The sequence below is a fragment of the Ciconia boyciana genome, chromosome 1 (assembly GCF_034638445.1).
Source record: "Ciconia boyciana chromosome 1, ASM3463844v1, whole genome shotgun sequence".
In the NCBI taxonomy this organism is placed as follows: domain Eukaryota; kingdom Metazoa; phylum Chordata; class Aves; order Ciconiiformes; family Ciconiidae; genus Ciconia; species Ciconia boyciana.
Window position 1 is genome coordinate 124,664,643 of NC_132934.1, and position 19,483 is coordinate 124,684,125.

At 36.9% G+C, this 19,483-nt stretch overlaps 2 protein-coding genes across 5 annotated transcripts in view; one reads left to right on the top strand and one right to left on the bottom strand.

The window, feature by feature from the left end:
• CASK (calcium/calmodulin dependent serine protein kinase) overlaps window positions 1–19,483 on the top strand; it is a 228,278-nt gene that overhangs the window by 136,479 nt on the left and 72,316 nt on the right. For all 3 annotated transcript variants that reach the window (XM_072847953.1, XM_072847962.1, XM_072847944.1), the window contains exons 7-10: window positions 3,351–3,526; window positions 5,684–5,806; window positions 8,279–8,362; window positions 9,873–9,972. In XM_072847953.1, coding sequence (XP_072704054.1) covers window positions 3,351–3,526; window positions 5,684–5,806; window positions 8,279–8,362; window positions 9,873–9,972 — 483 coding nt within the window. The remainder of the gene's footprint in view (window positions 1–3,350; window positions 3,527–5,683; window positions 5,807–8,278; window positions 8,363–9,872; window positions 9,973–19,483) is intronic.
• GPR82 (G protein-coupled receptor 82) overlaps window positions 1–19,483 on the bottom strand; it is a 49,602-nt gene that overhangs the window by 24,975 nt on the left and 5,144 nt on the right. The window contains exon 2 of one of the 2 annotated variants that reach the window (XR_012039835.1): window positions 17,465–17,548. The exons of the other annotated variant lie outside the window; for it this stretch is intronic. The gene's annotated coding sequence lies outside the window, so the exon portion shown is untranslated. Of the gene's footprint in view, window positions 1–17,464; window positions 17,549–19,483 lie in introns of those variants that run through there. 2 annotated transcript variants of the gene reach the window in all.

The following is a 19,483-nucleotide window of genomic DNA, read 5'->3' on the forward strand; positions in this document are numbered from 1 at the left end:
GTCTTCCACAGGCTGCAGTTCCTTCAGGGAATATCCACCTGCTCCAGCATTGGGTCGTCCATGGGCTGCAGGGTGGATACCTGCTCTGGTGTGGGGTCCTCCAGGGGCTGCAGGGGCATCCCTTACTCCACCCTGGCCTCTCCAGGGGCTGCAGGGGAATCTCTGCTGGAGTACCTCTTCTGTTTCCTCCTGCTCTCACCTTGGTGCTTGCAGGCTATTTCTCACACTTCTTCCCATACTCCTCACGGCTGGGCAATGTTTTTCCCTTTCTTACACTTTCCCTGAGGCACCACCATCTTGGCTGCTGGGCTCAGCTGTGCCCTGCAGTGGGTCCATTCTCACCGGCTGTGTCCGGCACAGGGCAACCCCAGCCTCTCCTCACAGAGACCACCCCTGCAGCCCCCCTGCTGCCAGCACCTTGACACCTAAACACCTACACCAAATAATGCTATTGTATTGCTTATGTAGCATGTGTTGCTGCTAAATATGCTATTTTACACCATAGGAGAAAATGTAGGATGCGTAACTGCAAAGACGCGTTTTCCTCAGAACAAGGTGTTCTATAGGTTGGCCTTCTCTGTACTGCAAATGCCCAGCAGGCTTATATGCATTGGCAAAAAAACCCCAAAAGCAAAACCCAAACCTTTAAGTCTACTTCTCACAGCACAGTCATTTTTTTTTACCATGTTCATCTCTGCAATTGTTTACTTAAAACACAAAGAAGGTCTTGAGCTGAGAGGAGTGGCACATAATTATTGGATATACACATTATATCAACTTAGATATCATCTGATACATAGGATTCTTAGTTTCATTAACTACTTGATCCAGACGACTGTATTATCTCCCTGCAGTTTAATGCCTCTTTTAAACAGTTTTGTTTGTCCTTGTGATATCTTCTCTTCTAGTGATTTCTGCTGTTTGTCTTTTGAATAATTACTTTTCTCTATACTTCCCAGATTTCATAACAGCAATTAGAAAGCCTGGTAGGAAGGCAGAATCTTCAGAATATGAATATGTATGATTTTCCATTCATATTGACAAAAAATATTTGAACGAGCTTTACTACCACAAATGTTTTTTTCAATGTGTAAGAAAGGTTACACCTGCTCCAAAATTGCACATGGGTTCCTCTGCACCCAAATGCCAGGAAGTTTACCACTGAGATAAACAAGACTTGAGTAAGCTGGGCTGCTCTGCGGTCTTGCATGATTTCTTCTGTACTAAAGATTTCCAGATTACCACTAATGTCACATTAGCAATCTAAGTGGTATACAAATACTGTTTGAACAGGCAGTTGTTGCTGCTTATGTACATGCATAGCCTGATACAGAGCTGGAAATGTTGATGCTTTTGCTGTCACAAATGATGGTATCCTAGGGGGGGAAAAGGTTAGGAAACCCTTATAGATAGAGATTTGTAGGCACATGGAAAAAAAAAGGGGGGGGCGGGGGGGCAAAAACCCCAGAGTTCTCTGCAACTTGTGCGTACTGGATATATATACTTTCTATTTTCCTTCCCTTCCCCGTCACCAGGCATCTGAGAGACTTTGGGTCATCTAAGGAGATAATTCTTCCCCTCATATTTGTGAGCTTGAAGATTTGGCTTTGAGGTTTATCAGTTAGGCTGGAACAGACATCATAAGCCTATAAATTGTGTATAACCAACAAGCAGAATTAGTAAACTTTCCCCATGTCCATCTCTGTCTTTCTCTGTCCAGAGTAAATATCCTTCCTCTTCCCCCAGTGACAGGAGGGATGAGCTGGACTTGCAGCATCTTGCTGTTTTACTCTTTTGTAGCTTGGGAAGGAATTGCCCCTTTGCTATCACGTCAGCCTAGACTGCGTGGACTTATTAAGATGCTGCCCTAGCTTAGTGGTGAGGTAATGTTCCTTTGTCACAGGCAGATTCCTAACATTTGTTTGGCAGAGGGATTGCCTCATAAACTGGGAATGAAAAGGTTTAGCACAAACCCAGGTGAAGAAATTTGACAATGGTGGTGTTTCTCCTTAAGAATAGTACGGTGAAAAAGCTACCATCTTTCTGTCAATTTTTTAATCCTTGTAGATGCAAAAAGGAGTGAGTGCGGACTAGTTAACAGAGCATGGTTAGATCGTATTCCTGCATTAGGTGGTATAAGGTCTTTACTGAGTAAGTTACTGCCAGATAGTCTCCTACGTGTTTGTTACCAGTGCTGTGACTTAGCTAACTCACATTCAAATGGTGTGTAGGATAGACTAGTCTAGCAAGAGTCTCTTTACAAGACTGAATTGAATACATGCCGTGTGAACACCTTGGATTCTCTAGGCTGCATTGTAAACTCTCCTAGCCAGCACAAAGATGCTGCAAGCCTTGAATGGAGCCTCTGAAGTCCACTGTAGTATCAGTGAGCAAGAATAATTTATGAAGGTGGGACAAGTGGTAACAGTTTGCTACAGTTCTGGGTTTTTTTTCTTCTGTTGGTACTTGGTCGAACCAGGGTAGTCCAAAGACTGCAGTATTTGTAACTGTCAGTGATGCCCTCAGCATTCAAAGCTCAATTCTTGCAAATGCTTTCTGGTGGAAACAAACCTCTTCACAATGGAAAACATTTATAGGGAGAGGTAAAATGTTTGTTGCTTTTATTTGGCTTAATGTGTTACACAGAAATTGAATTAAGTAATTCTAATCAGTTTACCCACTCAAAAGATTAGTTGGTACTAAATATGTTTTGTTTCCATGGGTGTACATTCATTACCAATCCAAAATCAGTAATGTCCCAGAACCATTACTGTGTGGCACTTATTGAAAGCACTCTGTGAAACAAATTAGCATTATCTTTTTATCTGCGGTAAGATGTTGCCTGCTTCAAATAAATGAACAACACATTTGCTAGCATTTTGCGTTCTTGTTGGCTGTTTCAGTAGACTGGCTAAGGTTTGGGCAGAGCGTCAGACCAAACCATGCTCTTGCCAGTTAGAGGCAGCTTTTTCAAGTAAGCAGTATAGACTGGAACTCTACAATATCTTTGTATATGCTCTCTGGATAAATAATTCCTGTTTCAAAGGTTGTCCAAATTGGTATTTTTAGTTTTATATGGCATGTTTCACTGAAGAGTCTTAGTGCTCTTATATAAGTCTTGTTTCACAGTCTGCAGGGTAGGATAGAATATTCCTCAATTTATAAAAGTATAAATCAGGCAAAAGGGAAACAACTGATCTGTCTCACTGCATATATCTAAAAGAATTGTGTTAAAAGTTTTACCCATGAACAAAACTTATTAAAGCTGTTTTAGTTTAATACAGTGATATTCTTCATTTCCATGTTTGACACATATCACTGACTTCAATTTTGTTTTTATTTTCATTTAGGACGTGTAGGAACACCTCATTTTATGGCCCCAGAAGTGGTGAAAAGGGAACCTTATGGGAAGCCTGTAGATGTTTGGGGTTGTGGCGTGATCCTTTTTATCCTGCTAAGCGGTTGTTTGCCTTTTTATGGAACCAAGGAAAGATTATTTGAAGGCATTATTAAAGGAAAATACAAGGTAAATGACATTATACCTGAGTCCTTTTCCAGTGAGATGAGCTCTGCTGGTAAAATTTCTGGAGGTTGATTTTTGTATTTAGCCTGATTTAAATTTGAAGCTTATAGAAATCTGTCTGTGTTACACAGGAAGAGAGATGATTTTTTTCTCTCCAGTCTATCTTGTTCCTGCTGTGTTTTGTATCAATGTTAGGAATTAGAATACAGAAATACTTACTCAGATGAAACAATAAATGGGTGCAACAACCAGCCCCTAATTGGATATTGAGCTTGGTAGGATTACATAAGGTTTAGCTGTGAAGTATAACGTACTGTATGTTACCTTAGGTTTATAGATTATTTAAATTTTTTAATCAACTACAAGAACGATCATAAAGGCTGGTCATCATATTGCCTTAATGTAAAACAAAATGCATGTTACTGTAGAAGTGTAGTTATGCATTTAAAGCGCAGCTGATGATTCAAAAGGATCCACTTGCAACTGAAAGCAAATAGATGTGTGTGCAAGATAAGCGCGTTTCACAACATAAGCATCCTGGAGCCATTATGGAGGCAAATGTAAAGCTTTGACTTCACTATTTTCGTGGTTTTGTCGAAGATCAGTTTTGCTCTACTTTGTAACCAAGGTCATACATGAGCTGCGTATTAAGCAAATTAAGAGTGGAAACTCCTAAAACTGTCTGACAGTCTGTAATATGGTTTAGGAAATATTTTATTATATGAAATTAACAGTAATCTGCTAAAATGTAAGTGACAGCAGTGGTACTGCACTTGGTCAGGAGCACGTTTTTCATTATTTAAATTTTGTATTCCTAGAAACAGCAGGATTTCTTCGTGGCACTAGTTTTGGGATTGCATAGACTGGTAGATGTTCCAGTTTCACTTTATGGAAGATTTCTTTATGGAATCTCTTAAGCGGCTAAAACCTTCTGGAAGCGTACAAGTTAACTTTTCTTTGTTTAAAAAAAAGTCATGGCCAGCACATTGTGTCTTCTCAATTCCTTTTCTGTTCCTGTTTCCTCAGTAATATGTCTATTCAGTGAAAATAGTATAAGGATTTCAAAACAGTCTTGCTGCAAATTTGCAATTACCTTCATTTCATTAGAGCTGAAAAAGAAATGACAAATCACAACTATAAATGTGCATTTCATAGCCAGATAATGTTCCTGAGTGCTCCAATTTAAAGCCATCATTTTTCGTAAAGACTGATTTTAAATAAAATGGACCTCTTTAAATGAACAGATTATAACATTGAAAAGAGTCTGGTTATAATTTTGAATTTTCATTTAGTACCTTGTAAAATTAGCAGTGTACCATCTAAATAAAACTTAAGTTCTTCATAAATTAAGGAAATACTAGAAATAGCTTAAGGAGAGAATCTTTATCACAGAAATAATTTTCTTACTTTAGTATGGTTTTATCAGGTGTCCATCATCTTGACTAGTTGGACACAAAGCTGCATATGCGCAAGATGAAAATATATTCTAAATCATCCTTCACATTGTTGTCTCCTAAAGATACAGTTCTGCTCTAAAAAGTGTTGCAATTGCTTGTATTGTTGATCCCATCAGTATGCTTTCCTACCTGAGTGGCTGAAGATGCTTAACTGTTGTAAAGTTGAAAGGAGTTTATTGGGAAGAGCCATTGTCCATGATACCTGTGGGACAGGACCAGAGTAGTTCACAACAGGCATTAGCTGGCTCCCTTCTTACTCAGCATCACTGGCATGAAATTGTGGGTTGATACAGATAGACCATCATGCCATTCCTTATATTGATTTCAGGAGTAGATTTAATTTCTACATTTATCACATGCATACTTAACTGTCAGACAAAGGCTAATTTTTTTTTTTTTCCCTAGTGAAGGGTCACTTTTATCTGAACAAAATGTAGCATAGGTAAAAAACTATACTGTGATTATAACATAATACCAAGGATATGTCAGTTTTTATGTGATTTTTTAATGCCATTTCAATAGCAACTAATGTACAATTTTCTAAGTTATTAAAAAGCTTAGAAACTTCCTTTTACATGTATTATGATAAAATGTTTACAAGTACCAACAACTGTTAAATCTTTGCAATTACTTTACATAAAAAGTAGGTTCTTTTCTATATTCTTATTACTAATTTAATTTCTTTTTTCTTGCTTGTAATCAGATGAATCCTAGGCAATGGAGCCATATTTCTGAAAGTGCCAAAGATCTGGTACGCCGCATGCTTATGCTGGATCCAGCAGAAAGAATAACAGTATATGAAGCACTGAATCATCCCTGGTTAAAGGTAGTAAAAGCAGCTGTTTACCTACCAGTTTCCTCTTCAAGGGAGAAAAAGATTTATTTCTTCATTTCTTTGAACTTTTCAAAGTAGACGTGACATTGTACAAAATGTGTGATAATATGCTTTAAAGCTTTCTATGCTTTGTAAGATTAGAGCCTGAGATTTTTATAATTGCCAGGCTTGAACTCTTGCTTAACAGCAAGAGCAAACTCACGTAGGCATCTTTGGCAGCAGCAGAGTATAGGGAGTAGGACTGTGTAGAATAAAGCTTGAAGAAGGTATTCATGTGTCTTTCTGTGGCTCTCACACTCCAGAGGAGTAATTTCTGATCTCTTCTTTGCTGGGTCATATCTAGACCTCTTTCCTATTATGCATGTAGCCATGCAGTTTATTGCAGTACATTATGCTACTTAACTGCTTTCTTACATTAGATTCCTGAAATATCCCACCAGAGTGAAGGAAGTATGTGGTGGTGTGTTGCTCAAAGGTGACTGTAACTACATAAAATTATACGGCATCTGGTAATCAAATTATTTTTCAGTTGGTGGCAGAATTTACAACACAGTTTTAGCCAGTGGAAGAGTAGTTGCTGGACACTGAAGGTTAACAACAGGAGCAGGAGGATATACATCTAGCTTCTCAGCAGTCCTATTAATATGCTGTGCTAAACATTGGAGTTGGAGAATGATGGGTGTGTTGCAGATTTAAAAGGTGGCAAGTGCTGGTTCAGAGCATTGTATTTTCTTTGCCAGAAACTGATGAATTAACTATTTTTCGTTGTTATCCTCTATTTCTTTTCTATTGTGTGGGCCCTGGGTAGAGAGAGTCATAATATCATTACCTTAACAAGGCACTTATTTGGAAAGGGTGCTATTCTGGTGTCTGTTCCTGGACTGTTTATATGTTCTACATTAGACAGATATTGACCAAAAAAAAAACCCCAACAACAACAACAACAAAGAACCTGGGAAGCACAGGCTCCTATGTTCTTCTTCTCTCTCCAAGTAAATGGTCTAACTACTAGTGAATGGAATCGTTCTTCCACTTCTCTGCTCTCTTTCTGGCTCTGACTCTTGTATTCCAAGCTGCGGAATGGTCTAGCTTATCAAAGGAGGTCAGGAGTGTGTGCCTCTCAGGAATAACAGTGGTTAAGGCACTCTTCTGAATATTGGGGAAACTGTGGGTTCAAACCTTTCCACTCAAAAGGAACCAAAGTTCTTTCTGTTCATCTGGGGCATACATAGTGCACCAAGTATTTCAAAGAGCATAGGAATGGACACCATGTTTGGGAATCCTAAATGATCATAATCCAGTGATTGAGTCTGTGGTAAACACAGGTGATCTGGTTTTACCTGCTTGTCATTTGACTTTTTCCTCACTTTTTGGGTTTACCCACATTTAGATGCCAAAGCAAGGGGTTTGCTGGGGTTTTTTTGGCAGAAAACTTTGCCATTTTTGTTGTTTGAGCAACTAAGCTGCTTAGCCTTTTTTAAAAGATAATTCTGTAATGCGAATGTGCAAGTTCTGCCTATATAGCACAGCACTTCTGATGTCTGTGGTCTCTTTCTGATCTTGCCATTATTTGTTGAAAGACAAGCAAGGAGAGAGAAGATTTGGTTTGAGACAACTTTGTTTGCAAGCTTAGGCCAGCATTCTGTCAGTCAGTCCTCTATTATTTTTGCCTACGATAAACTCCCTTTCCTGCTGACTCAGAATTTTCTTCTAAACCGTTTATAGATAGCAGCCAAATACAGCATGAGACAGAGACATTTGTAGTGCTGTAGAGAGACTGAAATTACTTCTGCCAGTGATTTCACTCTGATTCAGGAGATGCACGTAATAAACATTTACATTAAATTAATAAGTGTATGTAGCTTCTGTGATGATTTGGGGCAGGGGAATAAAGTAGTCAGCTGCTGCAAGTTCTGCCCCCACTGTCCGCTGTTCATTGGCACATTTTTCGTCTGCATCTACAATGGAGAATTCTTCCTGTAAGCTAGCACCTGGTGTCACCAGCCATCAAGATGGCACTTCCTGCTCTGTTGGACACATACCCCATCTCCCAAGCTTACCTGAAGTATCAAGCACCCCTTAAAAGAGTGCTTGAACACATTGCTTCGCTGGGATTTGTGAACCCCAAGAAGCAGAACTACTTCACGCTTGCCAACTTCAAAGTTCAGTGCTAGCCACAGACTGACTAACAACACAACAGTAAAACAAAAGGCTAAGGTCTAACTACAAAGTGGGAAACAAAATTACAAAAAGAAAATATCCCTGGCCCAAGTTAAGAATTCTTTCAAAATATTTTAATTTCTCTCAGTTTCTTGAAGTTTTCCTTAAGTTGCAATAAATCCTCATTCTCCTTAGGATACTTATTAGCTGGTACATTTCTTGTCTAGTTTCTTAATATTGAGAGAATATTAACAGCTTGTATTTAATGTTTCTTTTGTTTTGTTTTTTGTTGGGTTTTATAAGGAGAGAGATCGCTATGCATACAAGATTCATCTTCCAGAAACAGTAGAACAATTGAGAAAATTCAATGCAAGACGAAAACTAAAGGTAAAATGAATGTAGTGTTAAAACAATGTAATTACGTAACTTGAAGTTCATGTGATACTTTATTAATTGTAAAAGTGCTAAGAGAAATATATGCTCTGAAGTTGGCAATAAAATAAAAAGTTGAAACAGGCCTTCACAGCTGTTTATTGCAATGATGTCTTGTTAAGGGTGTTCGTCCTTTCTTAGGCATAGTTTTCAAATTAAATTTCAGTGCAAATTGTCTGGTATCCACCAAGGTGTGTATGAGGTCTTCATCTTAATTCAGTAACTCTGAATTGAAGAGGAGAGAATAGTACAATGGCTTCTGTTATTATTGTGTTACATTTATAATAAAAAGAACATAATAATGTTTTCATGTCTTTTTTCAAGAAGAGCAAAGATGTGTTCTTCAGTTTATCCCCTTTATGTTTAACTATACACAAAATTATTTCTCAGCCATATTGAAAAGAATGTTAACAGTTTAGCCCAAAACAACATGGTTTCCCTTCAGTTCCTATCTTGGAAAGTTGAACAGAAACATTTTTAAATTCACTGAAATTCACTGAGAAAATTTTAACAAACACGCAGCATTACAATTCATGAGGTTTTTTTATAATTTGTAATAAAACACAGAATCAGATATACACACTGAGTTGCTGCTTTGCAAAAGTTAATGTAGCTGCAAAAACAACTGATGATTAGGATGCAACAGTTGCTGTAGTTCATGATAAACAGCACTTTCTCTTAGGTAGTTTGTATGCCCAGGTAATGCTTTCATTAAAAAGTTAGCTGGTACATTTTAGAATATGACCTAGTTTCCTGCTCTAGACGCACTTTCAGGTCTTTCCCAGATTTCTTCCTGGGGAGGCCACTATATTTAGTCTCCTGAGAGCTTTTATATCTGTGCTACTTGTTTTCTACCATTTTATCCAAAGCACTGTTTTGCAGAATGTTTCCTGAAATTATTTGTTGTCCATTTTACCTACTGCCACAACTGTAAGACATTAAAACCTGAGTGGTTAAACTGTAATTTACTTGAACAAGAGTCTGAGATTATTACATTTTCATATAGATATATTATGGATGTCAAATATCAGAGTGCTGTCAGTGTCAGATTCTGACAATTTCTCAAATAACAACACCTTGTTTTGCTTTAAAGAGTGAATTTTTATACTTGCTAAGCCACCCAGTCTAGGTAAGAGGGAAAGAGAAATAAATTATTTTGTTTACATTGTACTATGGGAATTTATGCCTCACACTTATTATTTTTAAATGCTTTCCCATAAATAATTGTTCTCATGAATCTCAAGAATATATTTACTGTTTATTAGAGCAGTGTATGACCAGCTCTTCTGTTTATATATGGTCACCAGTAACAGTGAAGCAGAGCTGAAGACTGTAAAATTTATTTACTCTTCAGTGAGAAGGTCAATGCACGAGAGACCTCAGGAGACTGAGTGATCCAAGGTGTCTGGAAATGTTTCATTATCCTTCTTTGTGTAATTTAGACTTTGTGGGTATTTTTATTCAGGGGGCAGTACTAGCAGCTGTGTCAAGCCACAAATTCAACTCCTTCTATGGTGACCCTCCTGAAGAGCTGCCAGACTTTTCTGAAGACCCCACCTCCTCAGGTATTTTAACAGAAAGTATATTTACTGCAGTCAACCTGTCTTAATTCTATACTGTATATGCTAATTTCTCATTATTTACTAATTTCTCATTATTTCATAAAGTTGCATATTAAGTTAACATTTAAATGTGAAAGCATAAATAATTTTCAGTCATAATGATGTTAGTGACTGGAGAAAATGAAGAGAAAATCTCTGCACAGTTGTAAGTTTCTACAGAAATTCTGTCTGTTTTTTTATTTGTTGTATGTACATTTAATTACAAATAGCGCTATAACCTCATATTTCTCTTTATATTACCTGAGTGTAAAAGCTTATTGAAATTTTGTCTTGAATTCTTAGGCAGGAGCAAGGTTATCATACCTTACTAATAGTTATTTATAAAAAGAAACCATTGTCTACCAGAGTTTCTTGACCTCCTGTTTTAGAGAACAGTATGATTAAGATGTCTCCTCTTTAAAGCACACTGGACAGTATTTCTGATACTACATCCTAGACCCCCAAATCTTCAGAGAGGGACAATACGTGTACTTTAAGGACCTCCCAACATACTTCAAAGGGGAAGATAATACCTTTGCTGTGCTGTGAGCACGTAGCTTGGCCTTGGGCAGGACAGTGATCTTACTCCAGGCACTCCTTTTGTCCTCGGCCCACATTCAGGAATTTAAATAACCTGTCAGTCCCTATACTAACATAGCCCTGTCATAGTTATGTATCTTAATTTTGACATAACATTACTCACAAAATTTGCAATGCAAAAGTCTGGGTTGGTCTATCTGACCTAAAATTAGGATTTAGGATCAAGTTAAATGAACTTTTAAGAAAAATCTAAGGCCAATAGGACACTCTCTTTTATTTTTCTAAACAACTAAATAGTACTGGCAGAATATTTTAGCTATACACTGACTTTACTAGAAGACATTTCAAGAACTTAATTACATGTGCTGAACTGCTGTGTGGTAATTCTCTTTCCCAATATTTTTATAGGTGAGAAAATTACTTATTGACTGCATATGTTAAGTGTTCCTTTTCTGCTCTTTCATATGAGCAAGTAATTTTTATAAATTGTTTCAGTGCCATTAATATAGGAATTGGGGGCAATATTTTTGTTGAAATTCTTACATTTCACTTCTTGGAATTCAAGTTTGAGTACTTAAATTAAAAGATTGCTTTGTCCTTAGAGATACACACTGCTCATAATTTCCATAGAAGTGAATGGGAATCTCAGCTCATTTATTGCAAATGGGTAATCACAGCTTCATGGCTTAACTTTAGGCAGCCAGCTTTTGAGTACTTGATGTACTTGTAAGTAAGGATCCATATATTCTTTTAAAGAAAGAATAAGTTGGTTTTACTTCACCCAGAATTACTTGCAGTGCTTTAATTTTTGTTTCCAGCTACTTCCCCCCTTTCAATAAAAAGAATAGACCACCAACGTGATTGGCAGTGGCAACTTTCCTAATCTAAAAACTGCAGTTCCTTTTTCCAGTTTCAGTCTCACATCAACAAGGCATGTGTCTTCCTCATAGGATGATGTAATTGCACATATCAGTATACAGCAAAGGTACAAGTGCTATTTTTTCTGCTCACAGGATACACGAATCCAGTACACATGTAAATTCTACAGAATATCTGTGCTGGATCCACTGTTATCTTGTGTTCATCTCTGAAATAACTGAAATAATAGCTTGGGTTTCTCAGGAAAGCATAGTTATTCTCCAAAATAACATTGTCTGCCTCACTGATGGGAGATCACAGTGATCAGGAAACCACACTAAGTGGGTAGTTGTCATGATGTTTCCCTGACCATCTACATTAGCTGATAAAATATTTACTATCTCAGGACAAACACTGAGTCTTGCAAGAATAGATACTGCAACTTTCAGCTTCTGAAATTGCTAGATACAGAAATCTGTTTTGTTTCCTCTTCAGAAGTACACTAATAAAGTTTTCAAATATTTCTAGCTTGTAAAGATAGGCTCTTGTGATGATTCTAAACTGAACTAGTTTATAGAAATTAGATATAAAACTCTTGAATTGCAGTAGAAACTTGACTATCTTAAGGTTATTTAAGTTTCCTTCCTAACATCTCATAATGTTATTCCAGATCATAAACTCTAATGAAGAGCATTTAATATTTTAAATGTTGCTGCCTATTTAATCCTCCCATAAAATTTCATGAAGCTTACCATTAAAATTAAATTATTTGTCAGAAATGGGCAAATGTGGAACTCCTACTGAGATGAAGATGCAGAAATGTAAATGCTTATTAGGTTATGCAAATTATATATCCTGTCCTCCCCCGGGTCTTTCTAAACACCGAAACAGAAAATTTCAGTTCTGTCTTTTTTCTGGATTAATCTAGAGGTGTACTTCTTCAGAATTCAGTGAACCTGGGATTGCTGGACCCTGTAAGCATCTTCCTGTACTACCAGAGTAATAGCCTGGGATATGAAGGCACTATAGGTAGCAAGTCAGATGACTTTCTTAGATGCAGAATCACAAAGGATATTCTTGTCAGAGAGCTTTCCAATGAGGGTCAGCAAATTGCATAACTAAATTAGGTGGGAATGAACACAGATAAATTTCATTTAAGGTCAGCCAGGTGTTTTTCTGTACACATCCTCCTTTCATTCGTACAGAGTGTGTTAATAATTCTTGGTTCCCACGGCTTGTTCTGGGTGATCTATTTCCTCTTTCATCAGCAACTGGCCTCTGGAGGACTTTAAATTAATCCCGCTGTCATTTTGTTGGTAGCATGGCAGAAGTCAGTCTTGCTGAATTTTGAGAGAGTATGAATAAAGGCTTTTAAAATGTTTTGGAAAATTAGGTAAATATTTATTAAACTAAAATATTACTTTACTGCTGATAGGCTGTGTTCAGTAACTTCTTTCGTAAGGCTACTAAGCTGAAATGACAAGCATCTTGCAAATGTCTTTTGCTAGAATGTAAAACATTTGACTTCCAGGTTGCCTGTCTTCAAGACATTGTAAAATGTCAATTTCCCAAGGCAGTGAATGTTTTGGATGTTTGTAATATGCTGAAACAAATATAAACCAGAAGTTAGCAATCAGCAGCCCTAAAGGCTAAATCTGGCACATGAGAAAAATTGGCCCAGTAGAGAGTATTTGATGTGGAGCATGAAATTAATTAGGTGCTAGAGAAATTCACAATCAGTTTGCTCTCTGCTGCCCTTCCCCATCCTACTCCCTCCCCTCTCCCCTGCCCTCTGTGGCTCTCCTATCACCTGATTGCACACTAGATCAAGACAGAGGATTTCCTCCGCTTGTGTCATATGCTGACCATTTGTCCCCTAATGGAGAGTATGGAGGTGTAATTTGCAGGTGTTTTGATAACAATGCCTCAGGCTGAAGAATGAACATCACCAGTGTAAAGCTTTTTATTTTTCCTTCATTTTGCTTCTTCAGCCCCCCATTCTGCGGCAGCCCAAGGAGAGGCTGTGGAATTGCTTGACGTTTTGACCTGGGAAGCTGCTTTCAGGAAGACCATTTAGTTTACTTTGGAGTTTTAAGTAGATTCAGGATGTTTAGGTTTTTAGGCTGACAGTTAGAAAAGCCAGTAAATTGAAGAGGTCTTTTATAACTTTGTATTTCCAAAAACCTTTTTGTGGCCACATTTTCAGAACTCCTGAGTCAGTGTTAGAGTTAAGCCAGTGGATAGTCCGTAGTCTTTGGACAACTGCCTAACTGATTTTTAGATTAAAGCAAATCTTACCTTTTGGTTAAAGGACTTTCTCTATAATGCCTGCTTGAATTGCTTGGTTTATAGTGCTCATATTCTGAAACATGACTAACAAGTTTCAGAGTAGCTTTTTGCTGCAAACAGTTCTAAATTCCTGTAAGGCATTTTATAATGCTGTGTTTCAGTTTAACCACAGAGAAAGTACAGCAGCATATTTTATAACAGACTGACTGACCAAATGTACTTATTTAGCCTAGGCTAACAAATAGCAGTGTTGCAGTACTTCCTGAACATTTATGTGCTTTCTGAGCTCTGTGGTAACAGTGTAAGGTGGTGAACATAGAAGCAATGCTTTTGCATTGCACAGAAAGCAGGCATGTTGCGTCTACATCAGTGTTTCTAGGTTGTTTTCTCAAACTGCAAGGCACAAGTTTCATACAGCATTTTTATAAATGCATTTTGATATTTTGTCTCAGGATTGCTGTATGTAAATTGAAATTTTCATTCTTTTTTATCTTGTTAGAATCCATATTGTCATATCAAATGAGAAATTTTTAACAGTATGAGATCTTGATTTTCAAATTTTAAATTCATAATAACGGGAAAAAAGCTAAATCTGATAGTCTTTCAGAGTGGGATCAAACAGCAAATGTAATGCCAAGCTGTAAGATCACTGTTTCCAACACAGATGGAACTAGCTTAACTCACAGGTTAGTGAGTGGTTAGTGGTTTCATGGGATTTAAATTCCATGAAGTATGGGCAATATAAGCCCATATCTTAAAAAAGATCAGTCTCATCAACATGAAGAAGAAAAAAAAAATACTGTTGTTATGCAAAAATTACCACTGATTTTGTAAATATTTGCAAAGGGTCTTGTGTAACATTTTTAAGTGTGAGTGCTTGGAAAAAAAATTACATTCACCTTATAATTTACTGTTATTAATTCCTTATCTAGTAATACAGGTATAACTGACTATCAGTTTTGAGATAATGAATTTGAGTGTTTCCAATACTCCGTTATTATCTTTATGATTTTTCAGCTATTTAATCTTTATTCTGGTATGTTTAAATACAAAAACTTTTAAGTATATAAAGTCACTGTTAATTAAAATCAATAATAAAGTGGTTGTATTTCTAAATGGTTCTCATAATGGTTCTCACTGAAACTTTTTTTAAAAATTGATTTCAATATAATATTGCTAAATTCTAGTTAGTAAATATATTAATTAATACAATGTTATGCTTCATCTGCAGTATATTGAAATAGTTTGTCAGTTCACCTTCTACAATATTCTTACTTGAAATCATTTTTTGTCCATGAGGTTTTTAAAATAGTTTAACCAATGTTGGAAAAAGTCTGGTATTATAGATGCCTAATACTGTGTACATGAGCTACCTTCCCAATGCCAAGTGTTAGTTTTCCTCCCATCCCAATCCGCAAGTCCCATTTGCTTCACACACAGAACCATATTTAAAAAAAAAAAGGGGGGGGGGGGGGTCTTGTCAGTTTGTTCATACTATGTTGTGGCTAAACTAGTGTGCTAGGTTGCAGCTTTATAAATCGCTTGTTCTGAAATCTTCATACTGTTTGTTGTTTGTCCAAATGCTGCCTTCCTACTAGGACTTCTAGCAGCAGAAAGTAGGTATCCCTTTGTTTTCCTTTAAGGCATATCATTCAGCTATGGTGTGTGTGTTTGCATGTTTAAAAATCAGCTTTCTTCTCTTCTCTTTGCTATTTTCAGTTTTAATACTGCCTGTTCAAGAAAAATAGCCTGTATGTTTTTGACTAAATCTGTCTATAACTTTGAAAGTATATTTATCCAGAAGTAATATGATTTCCAGGGAATTCTGAAGATTCTAGTTCAGAGGCAGTATTAAAATTACCTGTTTTTTTGTTTTCAATATTTGCAACACAACTTAAATAAAATTTAATTTTCATTAAATTAATAAAGGATAAAATGGTTTGGTTTTGCATTTTAGTTCCAAAATCAATGTTTTCATGGACTAATGGCCTTTTTTCTCCTAACACTAAACATATACTGTAGTCATATATTATTTTCTTGTTATACCCTTGCATGAACTTGTTTGATCATTCTGTGTTGATGTGATACATGATATATGCATATGCATTGTGTATATGCATACACCTGATTTAACTAACTATCCAATATGTGTCTCCTTAATGAAGGAATATTATTGGCATGCAGGGAGGAGGTTCTGCTGCAAGTTAGCTGCACACTTCATGAGAGACTGATAGCGCAAGCACTTCTAAAACCTGCAAACTATGCTAGACAGAGGGGAAGGTGTGAAATTCTAGACCCTTTGATACAAACCACAAGCATTTCAAATCAACAAATTCAGCATCTCAAAATACAGGCTATAAAAAGTGGGGGTTTTCCTATTTTGCCATCTCAGAATGCCTGCCCAGTAATGTGAGTGAGAACTCAGTGGATTTTTATATAAAAGTTTTGCTACAGTATTATTTTTATACAGTTGTAGGGAAAAAAGAAACCTCATACCAAGCCTCTGCCACTGATTTTTGGTTGTTTGTACATAGAGACTTTCTTCAGTAACTTTACTGACTGATAGGATGTGCTGCCCTCACACTGGTCAGAAGAGGGTTTCCATGTATTTTTGCAATGAGGAAGAAAGTATCTAAGGAAGTAATAGTGAAAGGCATTAATTTGTTAAAATAGTTATTTGATTAGTTGCATGTGAATGTGCTACTTGTAAGGTGTGGGTCTGGTCTGAAAAACAATACCTTCTCACTACATATTTCTTTACCACCACACTAGACTGCCTTCTGTCATATTTGTGGCTAGTTTTACAGTGAGAGATAACTGGGAAAAGGAATTGGCAAACTTTGTGTAAAGGTCGTCCCAAGTATGGAGACAGGAGAAAGGTGGAGACACGCATACACACAGTGCCCCTGTGCATACAGAATAAAATGAGGACTATCTTCAAAACCAAGCATCAGTTTCTCTCCCCCCCCGCCTTTCCCTCTCTCCCCCTCACCCCCTCCTTTTTTGTATTTCCATATATAGTACTCTCCTCCGCGTTCTTGCTTGTGTTTGGGAACACTTTCTCTCTTCCCCCCCCCCCCCCCCCCTTCTTTGTTTGGCCTTTTCCTCCTTCTCCCTGTTTTTCTATCCTGCACCTATTTCTTTTGGTTTTCTTATCTGACTTTTACGTGCCTTTCTTTCCCTTCTTGTATTCCATAGGTGTTCTTACCTTCTTTAATTTAGTTGTAAATCCCAATACCCTTCCATCCCACCAGCTGCCTTCTTTCTGCAGTTTCACTGTAGTCTCCATAAACCTCCATCTTTCTAGTTCTCTCCCTAGACTCTTCCTGATTCTTTATATGTATATAAATATATATATATAGTGTGCGTGTATATATATGTAATTATATTGCTTCCCAGTAGCATTCACAGAACTGCGTGCATGTAGGAGCTTATTTGTAAATTTAGAGAGTGTCTAAACTTGGCCGTTTGGTTTCTATCCAAGAAGAAAGAAGTAATTAAACACTATATAGCTCAAATTTGAGGAGGATAGAGTCCTTACTTGCCTTTTGTTTTAATTACACTGTTGCATATATATGTGATACATGTATCTCCCACTGTATTTTAAACTATTATAGGCCTATATATACACATGCTTTGGCTGTCATCTGTTCTTACAGAGATAGTTGCTCTGGAATATAGTGGACAGCAGAGAGCAACAAATTACTGTGTGAGGTTAGAGGCATCTCAACTGCAGTGATTCTTGCAGATGTAGTTTGAAGTGAAGAAGAGTATCTGGTCCTCAGTTGGCTTTCTCTTAATCTAAGAAGTTACATCAGCACAAGTAGTGGAAAGGTCCCGTCTCTGTAAGAGTCTTCTCACCATTAATGGAAACAGCATATGTTTAGCATTTTCTTTACAGGACCAACAGGAAATAGACGTGTTCTTAAACATTTTTAACTCCTGTCCACTGCTACTAAGGCAAACCTGGCCTTGTATTTAATGGGGGCATAGTATTTTATAATTATGCTGATATTGAGCCAAGACTTTCATGTTTGGCTAAAGTGAACAATTATAAATGTGTATGTGATTGTGATTTGAAAACCTCAGCTGACAGACACCCCTTCATTTCCACAGCATCTTGATACAGTGCTTAACTACCTAATGTGTTAAACATTTATGCCTTGTGTTTTTAGGGTATCATAATCAGATGCCAGCAAAACAAAACTAATGGAGGCACTGATTTATACAGTTATCAGTAAGTAGGTTGTTTAAAGGTATAAGTGTTGCTGGAGTCTTAAAGCAGAAGCAAAGAATCTGTGTTTTATTTGTCATACATTAAAAATAAAAATAAAATCCATGAAACTTGAATCTCACATTATAGAGTTGGTAAAAATTATCTCATTGTCACTTCACCAGATGTGCTCTATCAGAATCTCATAATATTTATAAGATTTTTTTTTCTGAAAATAAGTGCACTTTATAATAGTGCCCATGCTTGGTTTTTATGAGATTGTATCCAGTGACTTCATTTAGTGATTCTAACATTTGATCTCTCTCAAATCTAACAATTTCTGATGTTTTTTCTTCCGTCCTTGCTGTATGTGCTAGCCTCAGACCTCTTCATAAACAAAGTAAAATGTAAATCCTACCTTCTGAAATGCCTGTGCTTTGAGAGCCAAGGTTGTTTTTTAATTTCATTTTCAGTGGCTGCACACAAGAAGGCAGCCAAGAGATGAAGCTGGGAGAAATCAGCTTGTGTTGATCGTAGATTGGCTGGCATAAGGACTGAATTGTGATATATAGAGAAATTGCAAATAGCAGCTAAGCTTTGGTTAGTCATTTGAAAACCACTGTAAAATCTTCAAGGCATAGTCATTTACCTATGTATACAACATATAGAATAGTTGAAAAGTCAGTCCAAATTAAGGTACTTTATAAGAATGAATAGGATTAAAATGAGTGGTTGGTGTCAGGAACTTAATTTTATATGGGTCTACAAATCTAAGGGGTTTAGATTTTGTCAGTGTCTCTTTAATAAAAATATGCTATTATTATAATGGTTGTTTTAAGTTCTTCTGCAGAGTCATTTCCTGGAATACTAATTGCAGGAGACTAGCAAAAAGGTCACGGTTTTATAGTTTTATATTTAAACAAGTTCAGGCTTCCTCTAACAAGTTTTCATTGTTCAGAAGAGGGTTTATGACTGACCAAAACTTAAATGGGCATTTGTAATCTTCAATATTAAAAAAATAAAACAAAGAATTTTTACCCTCTCTCAGAATGTGTTTGTAGTCAGAATGTGGTCTTTGTGTTTTGCAGCAAGATCTAAGTCTTCTTACCTGAACACTCTTTTAGTCATACACTGTCGCAGATCACTGCTGCATGAAAAGAAGCTAGTAATTCTCTGTACTACCTGCTGCATAAGAGGGAAAGTCAGTTGTACCTGCCTTGTTTGCTGAGCCTCGGCAAAGCAAACTTTTGGGGTGTTTCGTGGTGGAGACATACTACTGTTGGAAAATATATAGATAATTCTTGGAATAGTATTTTACAGATTTCTTTTATTCTCTTGTATTATCTTTTATTCTCTTGTCTCCTCTTCTGGGGAGAAGTAAGCAACTCCTACCTACCTCTAAAGTTCAGTTTCTCTAGCCAAACCACCTGTTCCAGATTAGAATAGGTAGAAGCCAGGATGTAATAACAGCACTCTCTTTTACCAAAGCTTTGTCTACTTGAAACTTGATGAACCAGTGTCCATACCAACTTCAGGTGGTATCAAGGGCACTGTATGAGAACTACAAACACTGTA